The sequence below is a fragment of the Dasypus novemcinctus genome, chromosome 26 (genome assembly GCF_030445035.2).
Source record: "Dasypus novemcinctus isolate mDasNov1 chromosome 26, mDasNov1.1.hap2, whole genome shotgun sequence".
Lineage (NCBI taxonomy): Eukaryota > Metazoa > Chordata > Mammalia > Cingulata > Dasypodidae > Dasypus > Dasypus novemcinctus.
Genome location: NC_080698.1, coordinates 8,169,573 through 8,193,813, shown reverse-complemented (window position 1 = coordinate 8,193,813; position 24,241 = coordinate 8,169,573). Strand labels below are relative to the sequence as shown.

Here is a 24,241-nt window from a genome sequence, read left to right as displayed (position 1 = left end):
AAAAATGAAGTTACCCTCCAAGAGTGAGATCATTACCCAATGGACAAGACTGATTTTCAGCTAAATTTTGGAAAACTGATTGAAGAGTTTCCTAAAACCCACAACCACAATAACTAGGGTGTAATTTCAGGAAGGCAGCTCTGGAATGTGACTCTATTTTGGGAAGTGGAAGCTAAAGTCAGGAGCCCGGATCTCACACTTTGATGGGCCTGCAAACAATCAAGGAAACGTGACCACACCAGAGCTACCTAGGCTGTACCTCGGCCCTCAAAAGTAGGTCATGGGGAGGGACCTACAACAATCTGTGGTTTAAAAATTCTTCAGTGGGAAATGATGTGCCTCATGCAGGTGGGTGCCCACTTCCCACATGGAAGGTCCTGGGTTTGGTTTCTGGAGTCTCCTAAAGAAAATGAGTGGAAACCACAGACACAATGAACAAAGACAATGAGCAGACAATGAGCAGACAGATGACGGAGCAGTCTCGGGGGGGAGAAAAAATTTCTCCAGTGACTTTTATGTGCACCGAAGTTTAAGGACCTATGGCCCAGAGCATGAAAAGAGGAGTTGGAGCCTGTTCCAGGCAGTCAACAGGCCAGTCACATTCGAAAGGGGGAACTCAGGCATTTTATGGCAGTGAACGAAGAAAAGGGGGAAAATCCAAGAGAAACGGTGCCTTAGACAGGCGCACATATGCCGTAGTAATGCCCGTAGTAATGTGTAAATGAACCCCTTTGCATAGTTTCCACCAGAACCTATTCTTATAAAATACATGTCTCTCCAGAGATTGCCTTTGCTATACATCTTGCTTTCCCCTTATTTTTACAGGAATATTTCCACTTTGTCCAATACACTTTTTTCACTGTATCACGGTAAAAATTATTTACTTCTAATTTTTAAACAAATAAGTCAAGAAAGGGCAAGCCATTAGGAGTGGTTTTTTAAAATTTTTTAATTTCTCTTTGGTTTGGTTTCTTAACACAAAAGACATGCGTTCTTTAAATAAAAGGATATAAGATTTTCTGGGAAACAATAAGTTGGGGGGTGGAGCGGGGACAGAATTCCTAGCTATTCACATCTCTGTGGTCGAGTCTGGTCTTCAGCTCCCCCCACCCCTGAATTTGTTCTCGGGTAAACCCAGAAGAGAGGGCGTGTACTACCCAAGAAGGGAAATGCCCAAGTACAGTGGACACCAGCCCCTTACTTAGAGCTGGGCTAGACCCCAAGGCCTGGTGAGTGCATTATCTGTTCTACCTTCCTATTACACCCTTTCCACAATATCCTAGGGTGATGATGCCAGACCAACCATTTGTAAATAGCTATGAACCACCTGACTGAGGAACTGACTGGATAGTGTACAAAAATATTTGCGTTTGTTCACTTGTGCTCAGAGCTTGGATCAAAGCGCTGGCTTGACCTTACTTGGAAACACTGACCTCAGGTACAGCAGTGCAACTTCTACACAAGGAGGTGGGAGTGGACTCAGGAAGGCTACTAGAGTTTATGAGCTCCAGCCCCTGGGAAAATGATTCTATCATTCCCAATGGCAAAAATTGGGTCTGGCATCATAAGGACCTAGTGAGGCCCACTTAGTAGCCCGTGGACTGATGACTCCTAAAACCTTTACAACCCAGGTCTGTCAGTGCTGCTGCAAGTTCAACAGGAGAGGGGCTTTTAAGAATGAGATGAGCTCTGACACACTACTCTCCAACAGGAAATGCAGACCCAGCCTCCTGTGGAGTCTACCTTCCTAGGCAAGCCCGGCATACCAGAAGCACAGGTGTGGAACAGCTGTAGGAGGGAGAAAGGCTGACGCTCCACCATGAGCCCAGGTCAAATGATACCAGATTGTTGAGGCTTTTAAAAGAAAAACATCAAAAAAAAAAAAAAAAGAAAAACATCATTTTTCAAGTGCTTGTAGCAGAGGCCCAGCTCCTAAGTTTCAAATAACAAAGGTACTTCCCTCTGAATGCATGGTGATTTATACACACCAGTAAGCCGGAAGGCCCTGGCACGGAACTCCCCAGGCTCCGCAGAGCCTTCTGCATAGGCTTCCAGGCCACCCCAGGCAGGCAGCAACAGAGAGGAGCCCTATTAGATGGGCAGTTGGCGTCCTAAGACCCAATCTTGGGTTAAAAGATCAGATCCTCCTTTTGTCTCTACTGGAAGAATTTTATAGTATCAGATTTTGGTGGCACCGGTTGAAGGAAAACGGCTTGAAGTATGCCATGTACTTTACAAAGTTTATTTCTCCAGCTTGGCCTGGCTCAATTATAGAAGCTGGAGGGATGGAGATGGCCCCACTGCCCAGAGCTCTGGTAATGTAAAGTGTCTTCCTGTTTGGGTCCTGCTGGCTACATATCAGAGTCCCTTCAAGAGGTCATTTGCCAAGATCAGAGGAAGAAATAGAAAATATTGTTCTCTGGAGCAGCTGAAAGAGGTTCTTTCAGCTTCTATGCCATAAGCCACCTTTGCATCAATCTAAAGGTCCACCTTGCTGGTCAGTCTGCCAAGGGCTGGGAGGAGGCCAGACCCCTGGATTTGGCGAGGAGATGGAGGAGCAGTGGACCGGCAGGGCAGACGAGATTTCCGGACCCAGCCGGTCCGTGGCTGGTGAAAGGCCCAAGCCCCTGGTTAGGTTCTAAAGGTACAAATGGTCAGTGTGCCCCAGAAGCATCACAATGGGGAGGGTTATCTAAACATGACAGATGGGAAAGCGAGAATCTGGACAGTTGGGAAAGAGGAAAGCGGGGGTGGGGAATCGAACGAGCCGCGATGGCAGTGGGAGGAGGTAATCACAGGAGTCGCTGGAGCCTTCAGTGGCGAGTCGGAGCTCCCGCCTAGAAGAGCGGCAGTAATTCAGCAGACTTGCTGAGCCTATGATTAAAAAAGTCCTCTGACGACGGGTGTGCAGACAAAACCCTGTGAGCACCCTGCTACAGGACCAGCCGACAGTGCACTGATTCCAGGCACACTGGGGCTCAGAGGGAACCCCGAGTGCTACGTGGGTCTCAGGACCCTGGGATCCGAATGTGGCAGTGGATGCCGCCCCTTCTGTGCTGGGCGGTTTTCCACTTAAACGTGTATTTGCCTTTAGCATCTTTGATACTTTTTCCTTCCTGTAAAATAGTTCACTTAGAAGTTATTTTTCTTTCCAGTTTCTTTCAAGTGTTTTTTGTTTGTTTAATTTTCTGTCAGTTTCTTTCAAGTATCTTTTTGTTTTCTTCTGTTTCTCCTGAACAAGATGAGAAAACCTCACTCAAATCCCAAAATTAGATATGGGAAAAACTTGTTCTCCCTGCTTGCCCCGGGGTGATGACCAAATCCCGTGGGCTCTATGACGGAAGGAGCATGCAGCCAGCACACGGCTGTGGCTGTGTCATCGCAGGTGGTTCAGTGCATAACTTGGAGCATGTACTTCCTCTCCCAGCCGCACCCTAGTTTGTGACAGGTTTGGCCACTGCAGCCACCCCATGGCACACTGGCCACAACATGGCAGGACAACAACCTGGCAAGGACGACTGCCAGACGGAGGCCTTTGAGAGCGAACGGCCATGGAACAGTGGTGGCGGCAGATGGGCTTGGATGGAGCCTGCACAGGTGTGACCCAGCAAAGCCGTCTGTGACACGATGCCAGGGCCCAGAGGGGCTTCTGGCCCATGTGGCACATCTTGATGACCTAGGCTGAAGGTTACAAGGGCAGCACAATGAGGGAGAACTAAAGCACCTGGAAAAGCCGTACCTCCGGCGAGCTCACATTTCAGCCCACTCTGGCCCACTGCCTCTCCTGAGAGGGACCGTCTCTAGAAGGAAGCGCCTATGTTTGTACCAGATCCCTACCCCACCACATCCCACCCTCTGCCTCAGAGAGTGAGAAGAGGGATGCAGCCCACACCAACCCCTCCCTCATGGCACGCCATGGGGGCCATAAATGTCCAGCGGTCTGACTCTGGGTCGTACATCTCCACTGAGCTAAGGTTGGACTGTCCATCATAGCCCCCCACCGCATAGAGACGCCCACAGCTGGCCACGAGGGAGACCCGGCTCCGGCGCGTGTGCATGGGGGCTATCAGGCACCACTGGTCCGCCTCAGAGCTGTACATCTCGGCGATGCTGAGGAAGCCAGAGCCGTCGTAGCCCCCGCAGACGAACATCTTGCTTCCCAGCGAGGCGGCGCCATGCCGGCAGCGCTTGTTGAGCATGCTGGCTGTGGGGTGCCAGGTGGCTGTGTGGTGGTTGTAGTGCTCCACCTGCAGTGGGGAGAGAGGCACGGCGCAGTCAGGGCCACAGCTCAGTCCAAGGGGGGCCTCGTGGGGCACAGTGGCCCACACGGTCTCAGGCTCCATGAGAGGCCTAGAAGCAAGAAGCTCTGTCTCCATGTGCTCTGGCCCTGAGGCCTGGCTTCCTTAGCGGCACAGAGTTCACAGGAACAGGTGAGAGAGCACCTAAAATGACCCCTTCTGCTGGCATCTAAGGAAATAAATAAATGATCTGCCCCAGGAAGCACTGTGATGTGGTGACAGAGCCAGGTCTTCAGATATCTGTCCAGAGTGCTTTCTACCACAGCTCCAGCCGACTCTGTGGAGGCACCATTAAATGGCTGTCTAGTCTTTTTAAGAATAGGTTGGGGAGGGTGGCCCAGCTACACTTTACCCCTCCTTTGTGTACTCCGGCACCCATTCTCTGAAATTAAGAATTTCAGGGCATGTGGAGGATGGCCTGAAATCTCACTAGATGGTGTTTTATTTAGCAATAGCAAGGCTGAAGTTTTTTCAAACCATTCTCTTTCAAATTAACTCTCAGGGGAGTGGATGTGGCTCAAGAGGTTGAGCACCTGCTTCCCACATACGAGGTCCTGAGTTCAATCTCCGACCCTGGTACCGCAACCAAACCAAACCAAACCAAACCAAATAAAATAACCTCTCAAAGATGGGAGGGGCAGGCGTCCTTAGCCCAGGGGGACCTCAGACTCACACTGTTGAAGATCTGCAAACCATCATGGCCTCCTGACACGTATATCCTGCCTTCAAAGACGGTAACCCCAGCAGCACTGCGATTCGCGCTCATTGGGGTCACCACGGTCCACCTTCAGGAGAGAGCCGAAACAAGAGAGCCGTTAGATTCGGGATTTCCGTCCTCCCAAGAAGCTTAGCAGGGCTCAGAAGAACCGTGCTGTGCCCTTGTGCTGGACAATCTCTCGCTCTCGTTGCCCCTCCCACTACCTCTGTGGACTCTTCTCTCTGGTTGCCGCCTCTTGCCCAAGCTTCGGACCCATAGCAGGTCTTCTCTGCTTGCCTCTGAGGCCACTCCAGATCAGCATGTCCCAAACAAGGCCTCCCTCTCCTGCAGAGCTGTTTCTCCCCTGCACTCCTGGACGTCGTTAATGGGACTGCCAGCTATCTAGTCGCCATAATCGTAAAACTCAGTGTTTTCTTTTGCTTTTTCTCCCTCGCCTTCAACATTCTTGTGGCCACCAGGTCCTGGTTGGTCTGCCTCTCCCGGGCATCGCTTGCTCCCACCCCCTTTCCCACAGACCACTGCACAGCCTCCTTAGAGGTGGTTTAGCTGTCAGACCATGGTCATCCCAACCCTGAACAGCCAGTGAGCAATCTCTCTCAAATACCTGCACAGCGTCTCTCCCGTGGCCCCTCCCTGTTTACCTGAGGGCAGAGTCCCGTAACCCGGTTCTTTTCCAACAGTCCTTGCCCACTTTTCAGCTCCACCCCCTGCCACACCCCTCCCAGGCCTCCTCCTCCTTCATTCCACACTCTGGGCTGCAAGTCTGCGGCCACACTAAGCACTTTCTCATCTGAGTGTCCCTTCCTGCTGTCTCCCTCCTGTCAATATGCATCTCTTACTGTCCGTCTATACCAGGGTTCACCTCATAAAACATCTCTGCCACCTTCCTTCTCCCCAAAACCCTGGGGAAGAAGGTACTGCCCACTCTGGGTCCAGCAGCTTCAGACACAGGCCTCAAGGGGAGGACGACCCCAGAGCGTCTGTGGCCCCAGCAGACCGGGCGCTACTACTTCAGGATCTCCGATGCCCAGTGCACTGACCAAGGCACAGGAGGCTGGTGCAGGAAGGAATGCTACTGGCTTGAAAGCACCTTGATGAATCTATTCAACTAATTTCCTTACATTTTGTTACACAGTATCAGAAGATTCAAAGTACTGAAAGGAAAAATTTGGGCTAACCTTGCCAGTATTTTCCAAAAAATGTTCCAAAAAATTATTAGTTCCACAAGACATTAACAGAGGTGTTACATAAAAAGCACTAGGTAAATGGGCTTCTTTACTGCTGTATTTCTCAGAGGCATTACAATGTTACTATGTATTACAGAAAAATAAAGACTGGTAGAATAGTTATTGCCCAAGCTTACTTGACCACTTTTTCTCCCCATTCCCACCCCAATAATATCCTACTCACTTTAGAAAATGCTGTTCCTCTACTTCTTATACCCTTTCATCTGTATTTCCATTTAAATGGTCAGATTTAGCTAAGAGGTACAACCATTAGGTAAATGTTTCTGAGTATCTAGGCAGTTTGTTTTTAAAATTTGTTTAGTCATTCATTTCTTTAACCAGCAGTTACTAAATACTTATTATATGTGAAGTACTATGGGTGCTAAAAGGTGGGGAAGACATTCTCTACTTTGATAAGCTTAAATAAAAAGCTGCAGTTCTAACTTTTCAGGTTTTCTGTTCCAAGTCCCAGCTGCCCCAGGGGAGCAGGAATCCTTACTTGTCCGTATCCGGTGAGTAGGTCTCCACAGAGTTGAGGGAGGAGTTGCCATCATAGCCCCCACAGACATAGATCTGTCCATCCAGCACAACCGTCCCCATGGCACTGAAACAGACAGAGGCCACAGAGGCGGTCATCCCAGATGGCCGCAGGCATCCTGGGCAACCTCTCACACTTCCTGAGGAGTAAACCTTTCTGGAATGGTATGTGACTAAGTAGAGGTGCAAAACTGAGGCAACACTGCAGCCCCACCAAGACCTGGGCACTTCCTCTTGTCCCTCCTCAGTCGGCGTCTGTCTGAAACTCTCACCTTCCACCGCCCTCTTCCTCCTCCTCAAAAAGTGTCCAGGATCCCTCTTGCTGAACCCACACTCCAGAGTGGCTTCTTTATCACAGAGACTCATTTATTCAACAGATTTTCATGAGGCGCTCGCACGGTACACAGTCCTAGGCACTAGGCTGAGTGCTGGGCAAGCCAGAGTCCCTGCAACGAGGCACTTACATTCTGGTACCATGGGGATCCGTCTGCCACCTCCTGAAGGGCAGAGAAGGGTCTTCATCTGTGTAACCTGACAGCAATTAGTGTGATATTTTGTACATAACAGGCCTCAATGTGTGTTTGTTGCCTTATCCCCTGATTTTACTATTTAATTCCCCATAAAGTTTGGACCTAATTTGTCTTAGTGGGCAATGCTACAGCTCCTGTCATTTACTACATGGGTCAGGTGCTCTACACTTGCCATTTTCAACCATCTCTAACAACGCTCATGACACCCTGCAAGGAAGGAAGTATCACCATCATTCTGTACAGACGAAAAGCCGAGGCTAGGGAGGCTGGGCTCCCATCTCAAGCCTGCCCGGTGAGAGGCTTGCCTCCAGCTGAAATGCAGACAGGGCTGGCTCCCGTTCTGTTCACCTGCCAGGCTTTCCTAACACCAAAGACCTAAGGCTTTGATGCAGTCATTATAATATTCCATTATACATGATACTACAAGAGAAATTAAAATGAATGCCACACCCACTAAGATGGCCATAATTTTTTTTAAAAAAAGAGAAATAGTTAAGTGTTGGTGAAGATGCATCAAGAACCCTTAAACTTTGCTGGTGGCGTTGTAAAATAGTGCAGCCATTATGGAAATTAGTATGGCAGTTCCTCAGAAAGTTAAAAATAAAATTACCATATTACCCAGCAATCCCACTTCACAGTATACCCTAAAATAACTGAAGCAGGTATTCGCACATTGATGTCCACAGCGGCGTTATTCACAACTGACAAAAGGTAGAAGCCACCCAAGTGTCCATCAACAGATGAATGGATAAACAAAATATATACATGCAATATTATTATTCAGCTATAAAATGGAATGAAGTTCTGATACATGAGAAAACATGGATGAACCTTAAAGACATTTGAGTGAAAAAGCCAGACAGAAAAGGACTAATATTGTATGAGCTTGCTTATATGAAATATTAGAAGAAGGAAATTTCAGAGACAGATAGTAGACTACAGGTTACAGAGGCCAAGAGTGGGGGCAGAGAGGGAATTATTGCTTAATGGGTATAGAGTTTCTGTCTGAGGTGATGAAAAAGTTGGGATAATGGCCACTGGTGATGATAGCACAATATTGGGAATAATTGTAACACTGGTGGTGGATGTAGCTCAAGAGGTTGAGTGCCTGCTTCCCATGTACAAGGTCCTGGGTTCATTCCCTGGTACCTCCTAAAAATAATAGTAATAATAATTAATAACACTGAATTGTAGACTTGTGTGGTAATTTGAGACTGTATGTACCCCAGAAAAGATCAAGTCCTTAGAGCTAATCCATTCCTGCAGTGTGAACCTATTGTAGGCAGGATGTTTTGAATAAATCACTTCAGTTGGGGCCTTTGATTAGATTACTTCAGTAAGGTGTGACCCAGGGTGGGTCTTAATTCTCTTACTGGAGCCCTTTATAAATGGGATGAAAGAGAGAGACAGAGAGAAACCCCCAGAAACTGACAGAGAAAGTCTTGGAAGCCAGAAGCTGAAATCAACAGAACCCAGGAGAGAGAGGCCACAGGAGCAGAAAGAAAGCTGGAGAAAGTGAGAAGCTGAAAGCAATGAGATTGGGAGAAGAAGAGGACACAGCAGCCACCACCATTGTACCCTGCCACATTCGAGGGGTCCAGGATCGCCAGGAGCCGTGTCTTTGGGGACAGAGCTTTGCTGGATGCCTAGATTTGGACATTTTTATCAGGCTCAGAACTGTAAGCTTATAAGTTAGTAAATCCCCATTATAAAAGCCAACGCATTTTTGGTATGTTCCTTTGGCAGCCTTTAGCAAACTAAAACAGCTTGGAAGCGGTAAAATGGGAAATTTTGAGTTTGCATATGTTGCTAAAACAAAAAGTAAAAAACAAACACAAATACAAAGAATGTCAAGCTAATTGATTCACTGTTTTCAAACCTGATAGTGGAGGAGGTTAAAAATGAATCTCAGGGAGAACCAGCAAGATGGTGGCGGAGTAAGGAGCTCCTAGAGTCAGCTCCTGCTACAGGGCAGTTAGCAAACACCTAGAGCTCTCTGGAGCTAGCTGAAGCATGTGTTTTGGGGCTCCATGAGACCAGAAGAGCATCCTGCAACGTCCTTGAAGGAGTGGAAGGAGGAGATTGCCCATCTGCAGAAAAGACTTATAAGTAGAGCACTCTACGTCATGGAGGCACGAGCTGCCTCGGGAGCTATTCCGTGGCTGGAACTGAGAGCTCCACTTCCCCAAAATGGGGGAGGAAGAGACGGTTGGGCACCAATTTCAGCTACTGATGAGGAAATTCAGTGGGCTACAGTATAATCCTGAGAACAGCTGAAGTTCGAGCCTGTCCACATCAGAAAGAGGCCGGGAGCTGCCATCTTAACTCCACACCTGGCATGAGGGGAAGCAGGGTGGACTGAATATCCCAGTGCTGGTGGGGACCAGCTTCTTTCCATCCAGATCATACTGCAGCTCTAGCCTAGGTCCCAGTGCCACCTCCATCAGGGAGGAAGCTGCGGGGACCTGTGCCAGCCTCTCTGGGAAATTACCGGCCAAGCTGTGGAGGCCGGTGATTGTCCTACTCTGGCAGCATGAGTTGCCCCAGGAGCTGTTCTGTGATTGGAATTGGAAGCTCCACCATTTCCCAGAAACAGGGAAGGAGGAGATGGTTGGTTGCCAGTTTTGGCTACTTGGCTGGCTAAGGATAACCCTGGGAACAGCTGGGGTGTGAACCAGCCCAAGTCAGAAAGAGGCCAGTAGCCACCATTGTGACTCTGCTCCCAGCCTGAGAGGAAGCCGGGCTGACTGAGACTCTCAGTGTGGGCAGGAACCAGTTTCTTTGACGGAGGTCAGCCTGCAGCTTTAGCCTAGGCTTCAGCCCTGCCTCTGGCAGGGAGGAGGCTGAGGAGCCCTGCACCAGCCTATGCAGGTACCTGCAGGTAACTTTGGCTGGCATAGACTGAAAACCAGAAGTCTACCAGGGCAACTCCAGTCATCTTGGACCTGCACTACATAGACTGCTGCCCACACCTGCAGATCCATCCCTGCCCCAGGCAGGGGAGAAAGGGATGTGAAGCTTCATCAGTCTCTCTGATACTATAGTCTAGGCCTGCACGTGGATTATTCCACACAGCTGTGACTCTATCCCTACCCCTGGCAAAGGAGAAAGTTGGAAGAAGCTTCATTGGTCTCTGGCACAATGAGGGCAGCTTAAGCCTCCACAGCTTACAGCACCAACTATATGCTTGGCTCCTACTGCACAACCAGCAAGGGAGAAAGGATTAGGAAGCCCTAAACTAAAGAGAAAAACTGCACCCAGAAAAAATACTCTAGTAAGCCAGATGCAAAGACACCAAAAAATTACTATCCACACCAAGAAACAGGAAGGTATGGCCCAGTTAAAGGAACAAGATAAGCCTCCAGATGACATAAAGGAGTTGAGACAACTAATTATAGATGTTCAAATAGATCTCCTTAATAAATCCAATGAGATGGCTAAAGAGATTAAGAATACTAAGAAGACATTGGATGAGCACAAAGAAGAATTTGAAAGCATACATAGAAAAATTAGCAGATCTTATGGGAATGAAAGGTGCATGAAATTTAAAAAACATTGGAATCATATAACAGCAGATTTGAGGAGGCAGAAGAAAGGATTGGTGAGCTTGAAGAAATGGCCTCTGAAAGTGAACATACAAAAGGAAAGATTAAGAAAAGAAAGGAAAAAATTGAACAAGGTCTCAGGGAACTAAATGATAGCAAAAGGCATGCAAACATACACGTCCTGGGTGTCCCAGAAGGAGAAGAGAAGGGAAAAAAGGCAGAAGGAATATTTAAAGAAATAATGGTAGAAAATTTCCCAACCCTATTGAAGGACATAGATATCCCTGTCCAAGAAGCACAACATACTCCCATCTGAAAAAATCCAAATAGACCAACTCCAAGACACTTGCTCATCAGAATGTCAAAGGCCAAAGACAAAGAGAGAATTCTGAGAGCAGTAAGAGAAAAGCAATGCATAATATATAAGGGATAGCCAATAAGATTAAGTGCTGATTTCTCACCAGAAACCATGGAGGCAAGAAGATAGTGGTCTGATATATTTAAGATACTACAAGAGAAAAACATCCAGCCAAGAATGTTATATCCAGCAAGACTGTCTTTCAAAAATGAGGGTGAAATTAGAATATTCACAGATAAACTGAAACTGAGAGAATTTCTAAGCAAGAGACCAGAATTTCAGGAAATACTAAAGGGTGTGCTAGAGCCTGAAAAGAAAAGACCAGAGAGAAGGACCTGTAAGAGAGTCTAGAAATGAAGTTTACATCAATGAAGTGTCAAAAGAGTGGTGAAAATAAAATATGACAGATAAAACTCAAATAGTCAGGAATAAACTTAAACAATGATGTAAATCACTTATATTCAGAAAACTGCAACCCAATGTTAAAATTAATCAAAAAAGTCCTAAATAACTGGAAGAACATTCCATGCTCATGGATTGGAAGACACTCAAATTGATATACAGGTTTAATGCAATCCCGATAAAAATTCCAACAGTCTTAAAGAAAAAACTGAAAACACGACCATTAAATTGATTTGGAAGAGTAGGGAGTCCTGAATAGCCAGAATCATCGTAAAAAGGAAAAGTGAATCCCCATCTTCAGACTTTAAATCATTATACCTGTTTATAGTGATAAAAACAGCATGGAACTGGCCTAAAAACAGACACAGTAGACCAATGGAACCAAATTTATGGTTCAGAAACAGACCCTCACAGGTATGGTCAAGTGATTTTTGACTAGCCTGTCAAACTTACACAGCTTGGGCAGAACAATCCATTCAACATATGATGCTGAAAGAATTGGACATCCGTAGCTGAAAGAAGGAAAGAGGACCCCTATTTCACACCTTATCCAAAAATTAACTCAAAATGGATCAAAAAACTAAAAATAAAAGAACCATAAAACTTCTAGAAGAAATTATTGGAAAATATCTTCAAGACCTGGTGGTAGGTGGTGGATTCTTAAAGGAGATAAGAGAAGGACTGAGTGTACTACTGATGTTTAACGTTTATAGAAGTTTTAATTAGCTTTACTGTAAAACTGTGGAAATGTATAGAGTGGATGGTAACATACAGTGAGTAACAGCTAGTTTATAAATGGGGATGTGACTGAAAATGGTAGTCTAGTTATGTAAATGCCGATTGACACAATGCTTGAGAATAATCTAGGATCTGTATAGCACAGGTAACCAAGAGGTGAGCGAGAATTGTGGTTGATGGTACAGATGCAAGAGTGTTCTTTGTTACCTAGAACAAATGTATATCACTACTGCAGGGTGTTGGGAATGTGGAGAAGCATGGGAAAAATACAGCTGGAGTGACCTATGGACTGTGGTTAGTAGTAATAATATAATATTCTTGCATCTATGCAAAAGATGTCCCGTGTTGATACTGAGGCAGTATGGAAAATGTGAGCCAAATGTACACTATGGACATAGTAACAATCAGATGATATTATTTTATCTGTAGCAAATGACATACCACATTGTGGTGTGTTGATGGAGGGGTGTTGTTTGGGAATTGTGCATATGTGCATGATTGTTTTATAAGCTTACAACTTTTGTCATAAAAAAATATATTTAAAAAATAATAATAGGGTGGGTTGCAGGAAAAACATACCAAATGTAAGATAAGGACTATGATTAGTAGTAAGATTTTGACAGTGTTCTTTCATAGTTTGTAATAAACATCTCATGACAATGCAAGGTGTTGGTGGAGGACTGATGTATGGGACCCCTGTATGATGTTATGCATGTTTGCTTTGTAAGTTCACAGCTTCTACTACACAGTTAATTGTTTATGTATGTTCATATATAAATGATATAAAGATAATAATAATCAGAATGGTTAGGGGGAAAATACTTTTAGTAGTAGTATTTTGACAATGCTCTTTAACTAGATAAAAAGGTTTAAAAACTGCAAGTTATTGGTGGTAGAGTGAGATGTTATATATGTTTGTTTGATGTTATATATGTTTTTTAAGTTCACAACTATTACACATTTATTGTTTATGTATGTTTACATATGAGTGATCTATTTCAATAAATTTTAAAAAATACTAAAAAAAGTAATGAAAGGAAAACTGAGGTAGGTATGCTATTATTAAACAGATTTAAGTAAACAATTTATGAATGACAAATAAGGTCAGTTTAAGGGATCAATACAATGAGAGGACATAATGATTATAAAGATATATGCATCAAATAGCAAAGCTCTAAAATACATAAAGCAAATACTGACAGATACGAAGGGATAAATAGACAATTGTACATCAGAGTAGGAGACTTCAATGTACCACTTTCAATAATGGATAGGACATCTTCAGAAGATCATGAAGGAAATGGAAGACTTGCAAATTACCATAAACCAACTAAATGTAATATATGTTAGGTCACAAAACAAGTCTTAAAAATTAAAAAAAAAAAAAAAAAAAAAGAATCTTAGGAGCAGGTGTAGCAGTGGTTGAGTGCATGCTTTGCATGAATGAGGTCCCAGGTTCAATCCCCAGTATCTCCTAAAAAACAAAAACAAAAAAACAAATCTTCCTGTCAAAAATAAAACAAAGAATCTTGGTGGGGGTAGGGGAGTATATGGCAACCCTGTACTTTCTGTAAACCTACAACTGCTCTAATAAAAAAAAAATGGGGGTGGGGTGGGGTGGGGAAGAGGTGAGTGAGGGAAAAAAAAGTCTGGTGTGTAACAAACAGAAAATAAAATATATCAGGTTTACTGCACCTTTCAAGCACACATAGCAAATAGAGTTTTCAAAGTGCATGCGTGTGTGGTCTCATCAGATTGACCCAATGTCCCTTTGCGAGACGTAGTAATAGACTCCCTGAACCAACCTTAAAGAGGAGGGAACTTGCCCTAGGCAAGGACTGTGGGAAGATCACAAATTCACTTGACACAGTCACTATCTTTCCAGCTGCAGATATCAGACAAAATATAAAAATTGAGTGATAATACAAGAGCTCAACAACAAAAGAGAAAGAATTAAGGTCCCCAAACTGTTTGAGACTATCAAATAAGAGGTAAAGACAAATGTGAAGAGATAAAAGAAAAAGTGATTGTCTTAGTTTGCCACAGAGCTGCCGAAAAGCTTATAGTTCTGAGGCCGTGAAATGTCCAAACCAAGGCACCATCAGAGATGTTTTCTCACCAGTCAGTTACTGTTGATGCTGGCATCCCGCCATGAGCCCATCAGGCATATGGCAGGGCTGTCTCCTCAGCCTTGAGCTGCTCCGCAGGCTCAGCCTCTTGGAGCTTCATGCTTAAGTATTTATATCAGAACAAGTAAGAGCGTGGAGACCCAAGCTGGCCCACATCACACTACCACAGTCCAATCAAAAGCTCTAAAGCAATCTCACCAAGCAATCTAATCCAAGGGCCCCATACCCAGAGGAATGGATTAGTTCAAGAACATAACCTTTTTCTGGGATTCACAAAATTCAAACTGTCAGTGATTGATGTGGACCAGAACAGACAGGTACGAGAAACTTCACGGAGGTGGTCTGGAAAACTTGAGGAAAGGGGAAGGAGACGGCAGGAAGGAGGCTGTTACCCACTGTCAGGACAGCCAGCTGTGTGGGCTGTCAGGAGAAAAGGGACTAAGAACATTTTAGTGAAGCCTATAACTTGAAGGGGGTGAAATAGGGCTGGACCCACGCTACCAAGAACAGGGCGTTAACCACAGTGAGGGAAAGGAAAACCCAGGGGACTTTCCTCCCAAATACCCCAAACCTAGTGCCATCAAAGCAAGGAAGTGGCCCTGAGCAGGCACTTGAAGAACAACTTACTGCAGTCAAAGCAAGGAAGCCAACAGTGCTGGGGATATAGAGCAATGAGTCACCTGATGCCAGAGAAAGGTGCGAAGTATCCAAGGAGCAGGAAGTGGGGAGGTACCCAAGGGGGAGGGATGGAAGGAAAGAACCACAAGAGGGTTAGTTCATGCATTTGGAAGGAGATCTGCCCCCACCAAAACAGAACCCACTCTGATCCCTTGTGACTGTGGTCTTACTGGAACAAAGGCAGATTGTTTCCTGGCCAGTGGCCACATATGAATACTGCAGGATGCAGGAAAAGTGTATTGTGGTCACTACACTTTCATGTGGCAAGGATTTCCACACTAACTTTTCTTTCTCACCACCACATACAGTTATTTGATCTTCTTTTTTCGTGGTCACCTGATCTTACAAATAGAGGATCCAAAGCATGGTCAGGTGAAGGGGTCTGTGAGACAAGTGTGAAGATTAAGAATTACAAACCAGAGAGGCTCCTGAAGAGCATCTGGTCCAGTGGTTTTCAATCCCTCCACCTTTTAAAAATTCAAACACTTTTTTTTCCTCTGAATTTGGACACATGTCAAGGAAGCTCAATACAAAAACAGTAACAACATAGCTGTTCTGGTTAAATGGTTAGGTGACTTGCTTTTTACTTATGTTTGTCCTCTGAAGAGAAACATCAGGGTGCCATTTGAAACTACTGATCTGGAACAGCCTTGCTGAGAGCAGAGGAATGGAAGAATTTGCTCAGTTAAACCCTGGGAGCTGTATCGATCTCACCCTTCAACACTCACACTGCCCAAGTCTGTAATTATTCCATCACATGGCTGACATAAGGAAAGATGCCACCTGCCACATTAGCACTAAGAAGGCTAAAGGAGGAATTACTGGGATATTCTTTAATCCCACTTATTCAGGAAAAATAAGCAGGCAAGTGGTAGAGGAAACAAGTAGCTGGCATGTGTTGAATGACATATATACTCGGTCAGTTTTGCAAATACCTACACGCTCGCTCTATGCACAGGGACGGTGTGTGGTGTCCTTGAAGTAAAGAATGTTGCTTTGGTTTGTCCAATCCCTGAGCAATGAAGGCACATGTGTGGCTGAGAAAACAGGGGAAAGAACGTACCCCCTACTAAAAACAAAACAAACAAAACACAATACCTTGGATTTCCTTTTTATCTCTAATCAAGTGAAAGAGAAAGGTTCTTAGTATTCTGGTTTCAATTTTAATCCCACCTCTTTCTTAAAATCTTCCAGACATTCTAGTCTAGTTTTTCTCCCTCCTTCAATCTTCCATAATGTATATTTTCAGTCCTTATTTGACACTTAAATAACAATACAACATACTACACTTGTCCATGTCTTGTCTCCCCGAGTCCTCAAGAGACAAAGCAGTATTTTACTGTATGCAGATGGGGGTTTGCGCTCCAAAGGAACTGGGAGTGGCTGGCCTGGCCACAGGCAATTCCCAGGTAAAGGCTGTCTGCTCGCCTACCGCTTCCCCAGATGTCAGAGCACGTGTTTGGGCTTCCACAATACCTTCTCTTACTATTCATGCTCCCCACTCTGGCCCATGTGTCCGTCTCCGGGTTGTAGACCTCCACAGTGCTCAGCCGCAGCTGGCCGTCGTATCCCCCGATGGCATAGAGAAGCCCGTTCACCACAGCCACGCCAACGCGGCTGCGTGCTGTCGTCATGGGATGGCACTTCTCCCAGTGATTGGCAATGGGGTCGAACACTTCCACCACATTCAGGGAATCACCTGCATAAAAATTTGCTACTCAAATTAAAACAAATGAGACCACACGTTTAGATCACAGCTATTGGGCATTGATTATATGGAACATTTGACTTGATTCTATCAGCCCTTCCCCCAGAATTAGTCAGTCAAACCAAAAGGACCCAGGAAGAAATTTTAGACATGGTAACTTCAAACCCAATGTGAACTGGAATAAGAAAGCATTTGCTTCCTAGATTGGGCAGTTTTCAGTTCCACTCAGGTACTTCACCTGCATAGAGCCAACAATGAATGCAAATTGATACACTATTTCCCCAGCGTGGGAGACAGGCCCGGCAGGGAAGACCTGGGCTCCAATGCAGACTCTCATTTACTAGCAGGTGACCTTTGGCAAGCTGCTTTGGGTCCGTGATCCTCTGTACTTTCATCTCATCACAGAGTTGCTGTGAGGATTAAATTACCAATATATAAAGCACCTCACATGGTTCTGGACTATACTAAGCACTCAGTAAACAGCATCACCGCAAGGTATAATAATAACCCAACCTTACCCTTTTCATCAGATTTTTGTGAGATCAAATGAGAAAATTCCATACCCATGTTTTATTCTAGTTTGGAGCATTTATCAACACTGGTCACATTTCATAGTTTACTTAGTTGAGGACTTTACTTTTCTAGGTTAACCAGTAGCAGCGATTAGGACCCACACTGCTTTCCCCCTAGCCCACTGTTCCATTGCCTCACATTACCCTCTCTATATACCATCAATTAAAAGCAAAACTGTCCTGAACTGCCCCCAACTCCCACTCCTCCACACAAACCTGGATCAATACTGGAAGGACACTGGAGATGACAACTTCCTGTGTCACTGCACTGCAAGGATTCCTATGTCCATTCTGCCTTCTCTACTAGACTCTACTGCCCTGGAATGGTGCCTGGGGCAGGGAGGAAGGGAAAGGGCCCTGCAGAGCTTTCCTGAAAACCTGACTGCATGACACAAGAGCAGCCAATATACCACACAGATTATAAAGCATGTGTGTGTCAATGGAGGTGGGAAAGAAGAAAAAAAGTATTACTGATAGTGGCAGACCCTGGGTATTTGGAGAATCTTCCTTCTAACGGTGACATCTCACCGTCTAACTGCTGAGATTCACATGACTGAATGTGACTAGCCTGGTAATGGAACTGGGTCTCTCACGGAATCCTAACCAGAGCTGAGAAATTGCTGCGAGCCAGTGTGATGCTGGGGAAAGAGTGGTGGCTCAGGAACCAGCACTGCCAAGTTCTAGTCCGTGTTCTGCCAAAATCAGCTTGTGTGAATGTAGGGCAAGTTTTCTGGGTCTCAATTTCCCCATCTGTAAAGTAAAGGGGGTGGGCCTCAAGGGTCTTTACAGGCCCCTTTACCAGTGATATTCCAACTCAGAGGTATTATACCTGACATGCTCTAACCGCAAAAGAATTTTAAAATATTAAGAGGAGCAAGTGTGGTGACAGCACCAATGAAGGGACCAGAAGGGTCAAGTGAGGTTGTTTGGTGCCCAAGATAGGGCTCTGCAAAGGGGATATGCAAGGTACCTGCTGAGTTGAGGCCTCCCACAGCGTAGATAAGCCCAGCGATGGATGTACAGCAGCGGGGCCGAGTTCTGAAAGCTGGCAGGTGGGGCCGGCGTTCTGGCATGAGGTGATAGTCTTTTGCTTCATCCACCAGATCCCTGGAATGAGATGCAAGATACCTGGATAGAAGGCATCCTCCCAACTTGGCCCACATTTATACTGTCCAAGTCTGGGCCCCCATTCTCCAAATCCAGCAGGAACCTGGGAGGAAAAGCCTTCTGGAAGGTTTGGCCCCAAAGAACCAAAGTGAGCTCTGGGAAAACCACACATGGCTGCTGAGACATGCTCAAAATTGGAGGGACAAAACAAGCAGAGCCCGTCTTAGCTAGTGGAATCAGAATGAGCATTCTCTAAAGGGCACATACAGGTATGAGAAAAACAGAGTGGTGGCGAAAATGGCTGGACTTGGGGAGGTTTGACAAGCAGCCTGTGTCCATCTCCATTTAGATGCAGCATCCCTTTCCATCCCTATGGAAAGGACACCATGCCCACACCTGTGGCCTTGCAGTTAACCATCTCTCCCCTGGACAGTGGCAGCAGCTAACAGTTTCCAACAGATTTCCCTGCCTCCAGCCCTGCTCCCTCCGTTTTACCCTTCATGCTGTAGTCTGAACTGTCTGCCTTTCTAAATGCAGGTTCCCCATGTTGCATCCTTTTAAGAACTATGATAGCTACCCATTCCCTGTAGAATAAAGTTCAACAGCGTCCTTGAGGCTGCTCACCATGGGCTCTCAGTTACCTCCAGCCCCACCTCCACCCCTTCCCAACACACACCTCCACACTGTTTGCAGTGAGCTACTACTTCCTCTTGAACCAGCTGTTCTCAGTGAGGGTTGGGGAAATGCAGGAGACAGACAAATATATGGAAAATCATGCCAATGAAGGAGAAAAGTATTTCATTGCTATGAATATGACAAGCAAAGTGAAGAAAGATGAATATTTTTCTCCAATGATCTACTTTTCAACAGTCCTCCTATACGGCTGCAGTCTTCTAAGTTATTTTGGTGATATCCTCCACCATGTTGTCATTGATCTGGTCTGGGTAAAAATTTCACATGCCAGTAAACACACATACCCTTTCCCCCTTGCCTACTACTGGGGCTGCAGAGCCTTACAACCACCTGAGACCAGGATTCTGATGAGCATTCACTGAAAAGGGCAAGGAGCCCCAGGTTGTCACATGTGTACCAACAAAGCCAGCTGCTGGTACAGATAGGCTCAGTGTATTGATGCTTGTAAGTTCATACATAGCTCCATGGATGATGATAGTAGGGAAGGAAAGCCCCTTCTGTCTTGATGCTCCCTCATGGCTCATTTCCCTGCCTAAGGTACAAGGCTCGGGCTTTTAACTGGATAGAGGGTAGGCCAATTAGTGTGCTATGAATTAGAACGACTATTCCAAATCCTTCCTAGACTGAGCTGGAGGAGAAGTGGCCTAAGCTGACAAGTTCTCTTCTCAGCCCATACCCTTGGCATTGTCCTGTGCAGGCCCACCTTTGCTCACCTGCATTTGTGGCAGCAACGCACCAGGTCATCCTGCTGCACCCGGTCGGACAGGAACTGGGGCCGGCAGAGGGGCAGGCGGATACTGGACAGTAGCTCAGGCAGGCAGGATGCCCTTTGCTCCCGGTCATATCGGACCCAGGCCAATGCAGCTTCAAAGACCTGCCACAACAGAGTGGACACTGGCTGACAGCAGCAACTCCTCCCAACCAGAGGCCACACCCCTGCATTCCCTAATCTTTAACTCTCTCCATTTTCTATACTGAGGCAATCCCTTGGGCCCTTCAATCTCATCTCCTACTTGTCTTCTAAATCCACTACTTTTCTTCACTTCCCCAGATAACCAGTTTCGTCCAATCTCTTGAAACTCAAGCTTGCATCACTAACAGCTTCCTGGATTTCATTATGACAGCCTAATGGAAATCCATCAATGGTTCCTCTTCCTTCTGCATCTTAACAAATTACTTGTTTAACTTCCTTCCCAACTGCTCCTGTACCCCATCCCTTTGAAATGCCCTCTGTCCCACTTTACTCTTGCCAGCTGGGCTCTTTCCCCGTTCACACTGACTCCTTCACTCAGAATGCCCTTCTACCTCCTCCCCTTAATCAAAACTCACTCTTCTCTAAGGCCTGGCTCAAGATCCATGTTCCCTAAGAAGTCCTCCCTAATGGTTCCAGCCACAAAGATCTCTCCCTCTAAAACCCTTCAGCCCTCACAGAATGCATCAAACAAATGTGCACTGCCTCAGGTCACATTACTTAGTGGAAGAGCTAGGGCCAGAACTCTTTCTTCCCTCTTGGGATGAAGCTTTTGCCTCTAAATCACAGCAACCACACTGAGCTCAGGGCCCACTTTTCTGTCAGTCCTTAACATTCAGGGGTGGAGACTCTACAGACATTAAGGAAATTAGCTGAATTGGGATAGAAATCCCAATGGCTTGCTCCTGCAGACTAGGGCTCCTCCAGCCCAGCCACCGAGTTTCACTATAGACTAGGACTCTTGATTTCAAATATCTAAGCTGCTGTGCCTAGACTTCATTTGACTTCTCCATCGACTAAATAAGCAGAGGCCTTGTAGCAGTGGTGCTCCCTGGACCAGGTCGAAACTTTTCACCCTCATAATCAACACCCTCCACTGCCCAGTCCTTGCCACCTTATGCTTCAAATCACATTTACTTGATATTCTTTTAAGACAATTTGCACCATACCTTCTTGTACAGAAAAAAATGGCCTTTGCTCCTCTCTGGCTACTCATGCCCTACACTCTCATTTAAGCTTTCCTTGACCATCCCAAGATGGTCTGCTCTCTTTGTCTTAAGAGGCCCTTTGATCATTCAAACCTTGTATTATCAATAGCTTCACCCCTTCCATAGTTTTATTTATACTAGTACATATTACCTTCCATCTTTCCAGCTCAGTAACTGACTCCAATTAGCCTTTGATATACTGCCCCCACCCCCACCCCAATATCTTTCTCAGGTCCTGCCTATTTCCTTGCCTTTCTCATCCATGGGTTATTATGCAGCTGCCCTCAATTCCCATGGCATGATTTGATCTCCCTCAATTATATGCACCAGGAAAAAGCAGCTGTACCTGATAAAGTCTTTAAATTTAACTCACGCCCTACTCTGCACCAGCATAACTGAGTGTGGCTGACAAAAAGCATACAAGGAACTGACCAGTTGACTTCAAATTTATGACTACTAATCTCAGGTGGTCTCAGCTTCTTATCAAGACCTCTCCCATTTCCCCAGTATCATCCACTTACTCTTTCTTTCTCCTAGAGGACTATTTCACCTTTTTTAAGCTCTCTTCAAGAAACTTCTAACACCCCTCTCTTATCCTCATTCTTAGTTGAGAAAACAGAAACCAATCAGAAGAGAATGTCTGTAAACTCTACCAGCACCCCTTCTCTGCCCTCCTTCCAGCCTCACATATGGGTTTGTGCACTCAGCTCTTGCTCCTGCCCCAGTGGGTCTGACAGCCTGTGTTCCTATTCAAGCAGGAGTTCTTAACCAGGGGCCCATGGACCAAAGATTTCAGGGGGTCTGTGAGCTTGAATTGAAAAAAAATCAACTTATTATCTTTATTTTCTCTGACCTCCAATGTTGAGTGTCAAAAGATTATCTGCAGCTACATTCTGAGAAGAGGTCTGTGGTTTCACCTGACTGGCAGAGGGGTTCGTAAAACAAAAAAGGATAAGAACCCCTGGTTTAAAGACATACCTCGTTAGAACCTAGATCCCACCTCTTCTCATTTATTCCAGGAACATCATTCCAGCAACTATCCCCCCTTTTCTCCTGCATTACCAATTCTCCTTCTCGCTTTGGAAAAATTACCATCCATAGTCAAATATGCTGTCATTTCTCTTACCTTAAAAAAAAATACTATCTTGACTTAACATTCCTTTCCAGCAACTGCCCCAATGGCCTGCTCTTCTTTAGAACACAAATCTTTCAAAAAGTTATCTATGCTTGTTATTTCTAGTTCACAGCAGCATAATTTCTAGTTGTAAATATTAGAAATAACCCAAATATCTGAGAACAAGGAAATGAGGGTTGATAAAAATCAATGGAATATTATTTAGGAACTAAAACATATTATAAGTTTTCATGAAAAATACATACAATTAAACAAACCCCATGAGAGAGCTGTATACATAGCATGATCCTAACTTTGTAAAAAGAATTACTAGAAAATCAAGATTAAAAAAGAGCAGCCTCCCATTTGCACCTGCATGGAATGGCTTCTGTGCTCCACATACCTGCTCCTCTGATTTTACATTCAGCTCATCCCGAGACACTAGCTCAAGCACGTCTTCCAAGGGCAGGGACAGGAATTCTTCCGACATGGACACCTCCACAAAGTGCTGATGGATGAAGCTATTGGCTGCATCGTACAGCACGGCACACATCATTGTCTCAGCAAACTGACGTACACCCAGGCAGTTTTTGGGATGAAGTCTTTTGGCAAAAGAGAAGATGTAAAGGAAAAATTTAGAGAAAGAAAAATGTTCTTTCTCAGCTTTGTTGGAATCTCCCTGTGTGACATCAGCTGTGTCCCTCCAGGCTACAATATCAACTGGTATAAAATTAAGACAGAGTTTCCTCAAAGGTCCCTCCCTGCCTCTTGGGCCTCATCGTTTGAGTGGAGGTGGAATGAGCAATCTGGGAAGTCCTGTGAAGTATCTGTCAGAAGAAGGAAAGAAGGAATGGGAGGACACTTACTGGAAAACCTCCTGGCTTTCCTTCGGCTGTGGTGATCTTGGTTGAGGGTTTGGGAACCACTCTACCAAGGTCACCAGGAAGACATGGACTTGTAGAATAAATGCTCTCACACAGGGTCCCTACATTCTTTTTTTAAACAGAAAGAGGCTCTATGGGCCTAGCTGTTCATTTGGAAACAACAGTGGCAGCTTCACTTATTTAGAACCATCAGTGAGTCAAGTACTTTGCTTGCATTTTATATGTATTCTCCTAAATCTTAACAACTCTGCAAAGTAGTAATTGCAATTGCTTTCATTTTGTGGAGCAAAAACAGAAGCTCAGAGAAACAAAGAACTTTGCTCACAGTCCCTCTACAAGCAAATGGTGGTGTTCAGATGGAACCACCATTTCATGTATGTTCCACGGCATCAGGGCAGACCTGCCCTCGTCAGGTCCAGGAAAACCTGGGTTACGTACTGGCCCTGCTGTATACTGCGCAGCCTCGCGTGGGTTCCTTAGATTCCTGAGTCTTGGAATCTGCAAAAGGCTGAAGATAACCCACCTCCTAGGGCTGCCATGATTAAGTAGAATGCAGACAAGAGCACTCAGCATGGACTTGGGATGAAATTAGTGGCTTTTATTTTTATTATTGGTGGTATTCTCCTTACTACTGTTCCAACTGAGAAAATTCCAAGTGAGCCCAGTATGGTTCTGAAAATCTTGGTGACAGCAGCAGACCCTGGGAAGAATGAGCCTTTTCTTATTTTGACTTTGTGATTGATAATCTATGGAGATGGTGTTTATCAGATTAAAAATTGCCTAGGTTTACTTTTCTTCATTAGAATGTTCTCATTTTTTCTTCCCCGTGTTAAATTAAGTTTATAAGCACAGCTTTAACTCACTAAGCTGCACTCACAACGCAGCTGAATGGTATGCATTTCTATTCTCTCCCTTCTCCTGTTAGGCTTCCTGCATCTCATTTCTGTCTTTGGCTGCATAATACTGAGCACAAAGCACACCTTCTCAACTGCACTGGGCTTTCTCATTCAAGGGGATGGCATGTGGTAAGCCTGTTTGTATGGCA

At 45.3% G+C, this 24,241-nt stretch overlaps 1 protein-coding gene across 5 annotated transcripts in view; it reads right to left on the bottom strand.

The window, feature by feature from the left end:
- Nucleotides 1-931: 931 nt before the first annotated feature.
- Nucleotides 932-24,241, bottom strand: part of KLHL18 (kelch like family member 18) — a 69,956-nt gene continuing 46,646 nt past the window's right edge. For 3 of the 5 annotated variants that reach the window (XM_004449730.4, XM_071212029.1, XM_071212027.1), the window contains 7 exons: nt 22,716-22,914; nt 19,953-20,113; nt 18,410-18,546; nt 16,636-16,858; nt 6,742-6,846; nt 4,972-5,083; nt 932-4,247 (listed from right to left, as the gene is read on the bottom strand). In XM_004449730.4, the coding sequence (XP_004449787.1) occupies nt 3,861-4,247; nt 4,972-5,083; nt 6,742-6,846; nt 16,636-16,858; nt 18,410-18,546; nt 19,953-20,113; nt 22,716-22,914 (1,324 nt within the window). In that variant the 3' untranslated portion in view covers nt 932-3,860. Of the gene's footprint in view, nt 4,248-4,971; nt 5,084-6,741; nt 6,847-16,635; nt 16,874-18,409; nt 18,547-19,952; nt 20,114-22,715; nt 22,915-24,241 lie in introns of all 5 variants that reach the window. The other 2 variants (XM_004449728.3, XM_071212028.1) reach the window with 1 other exon arrangement.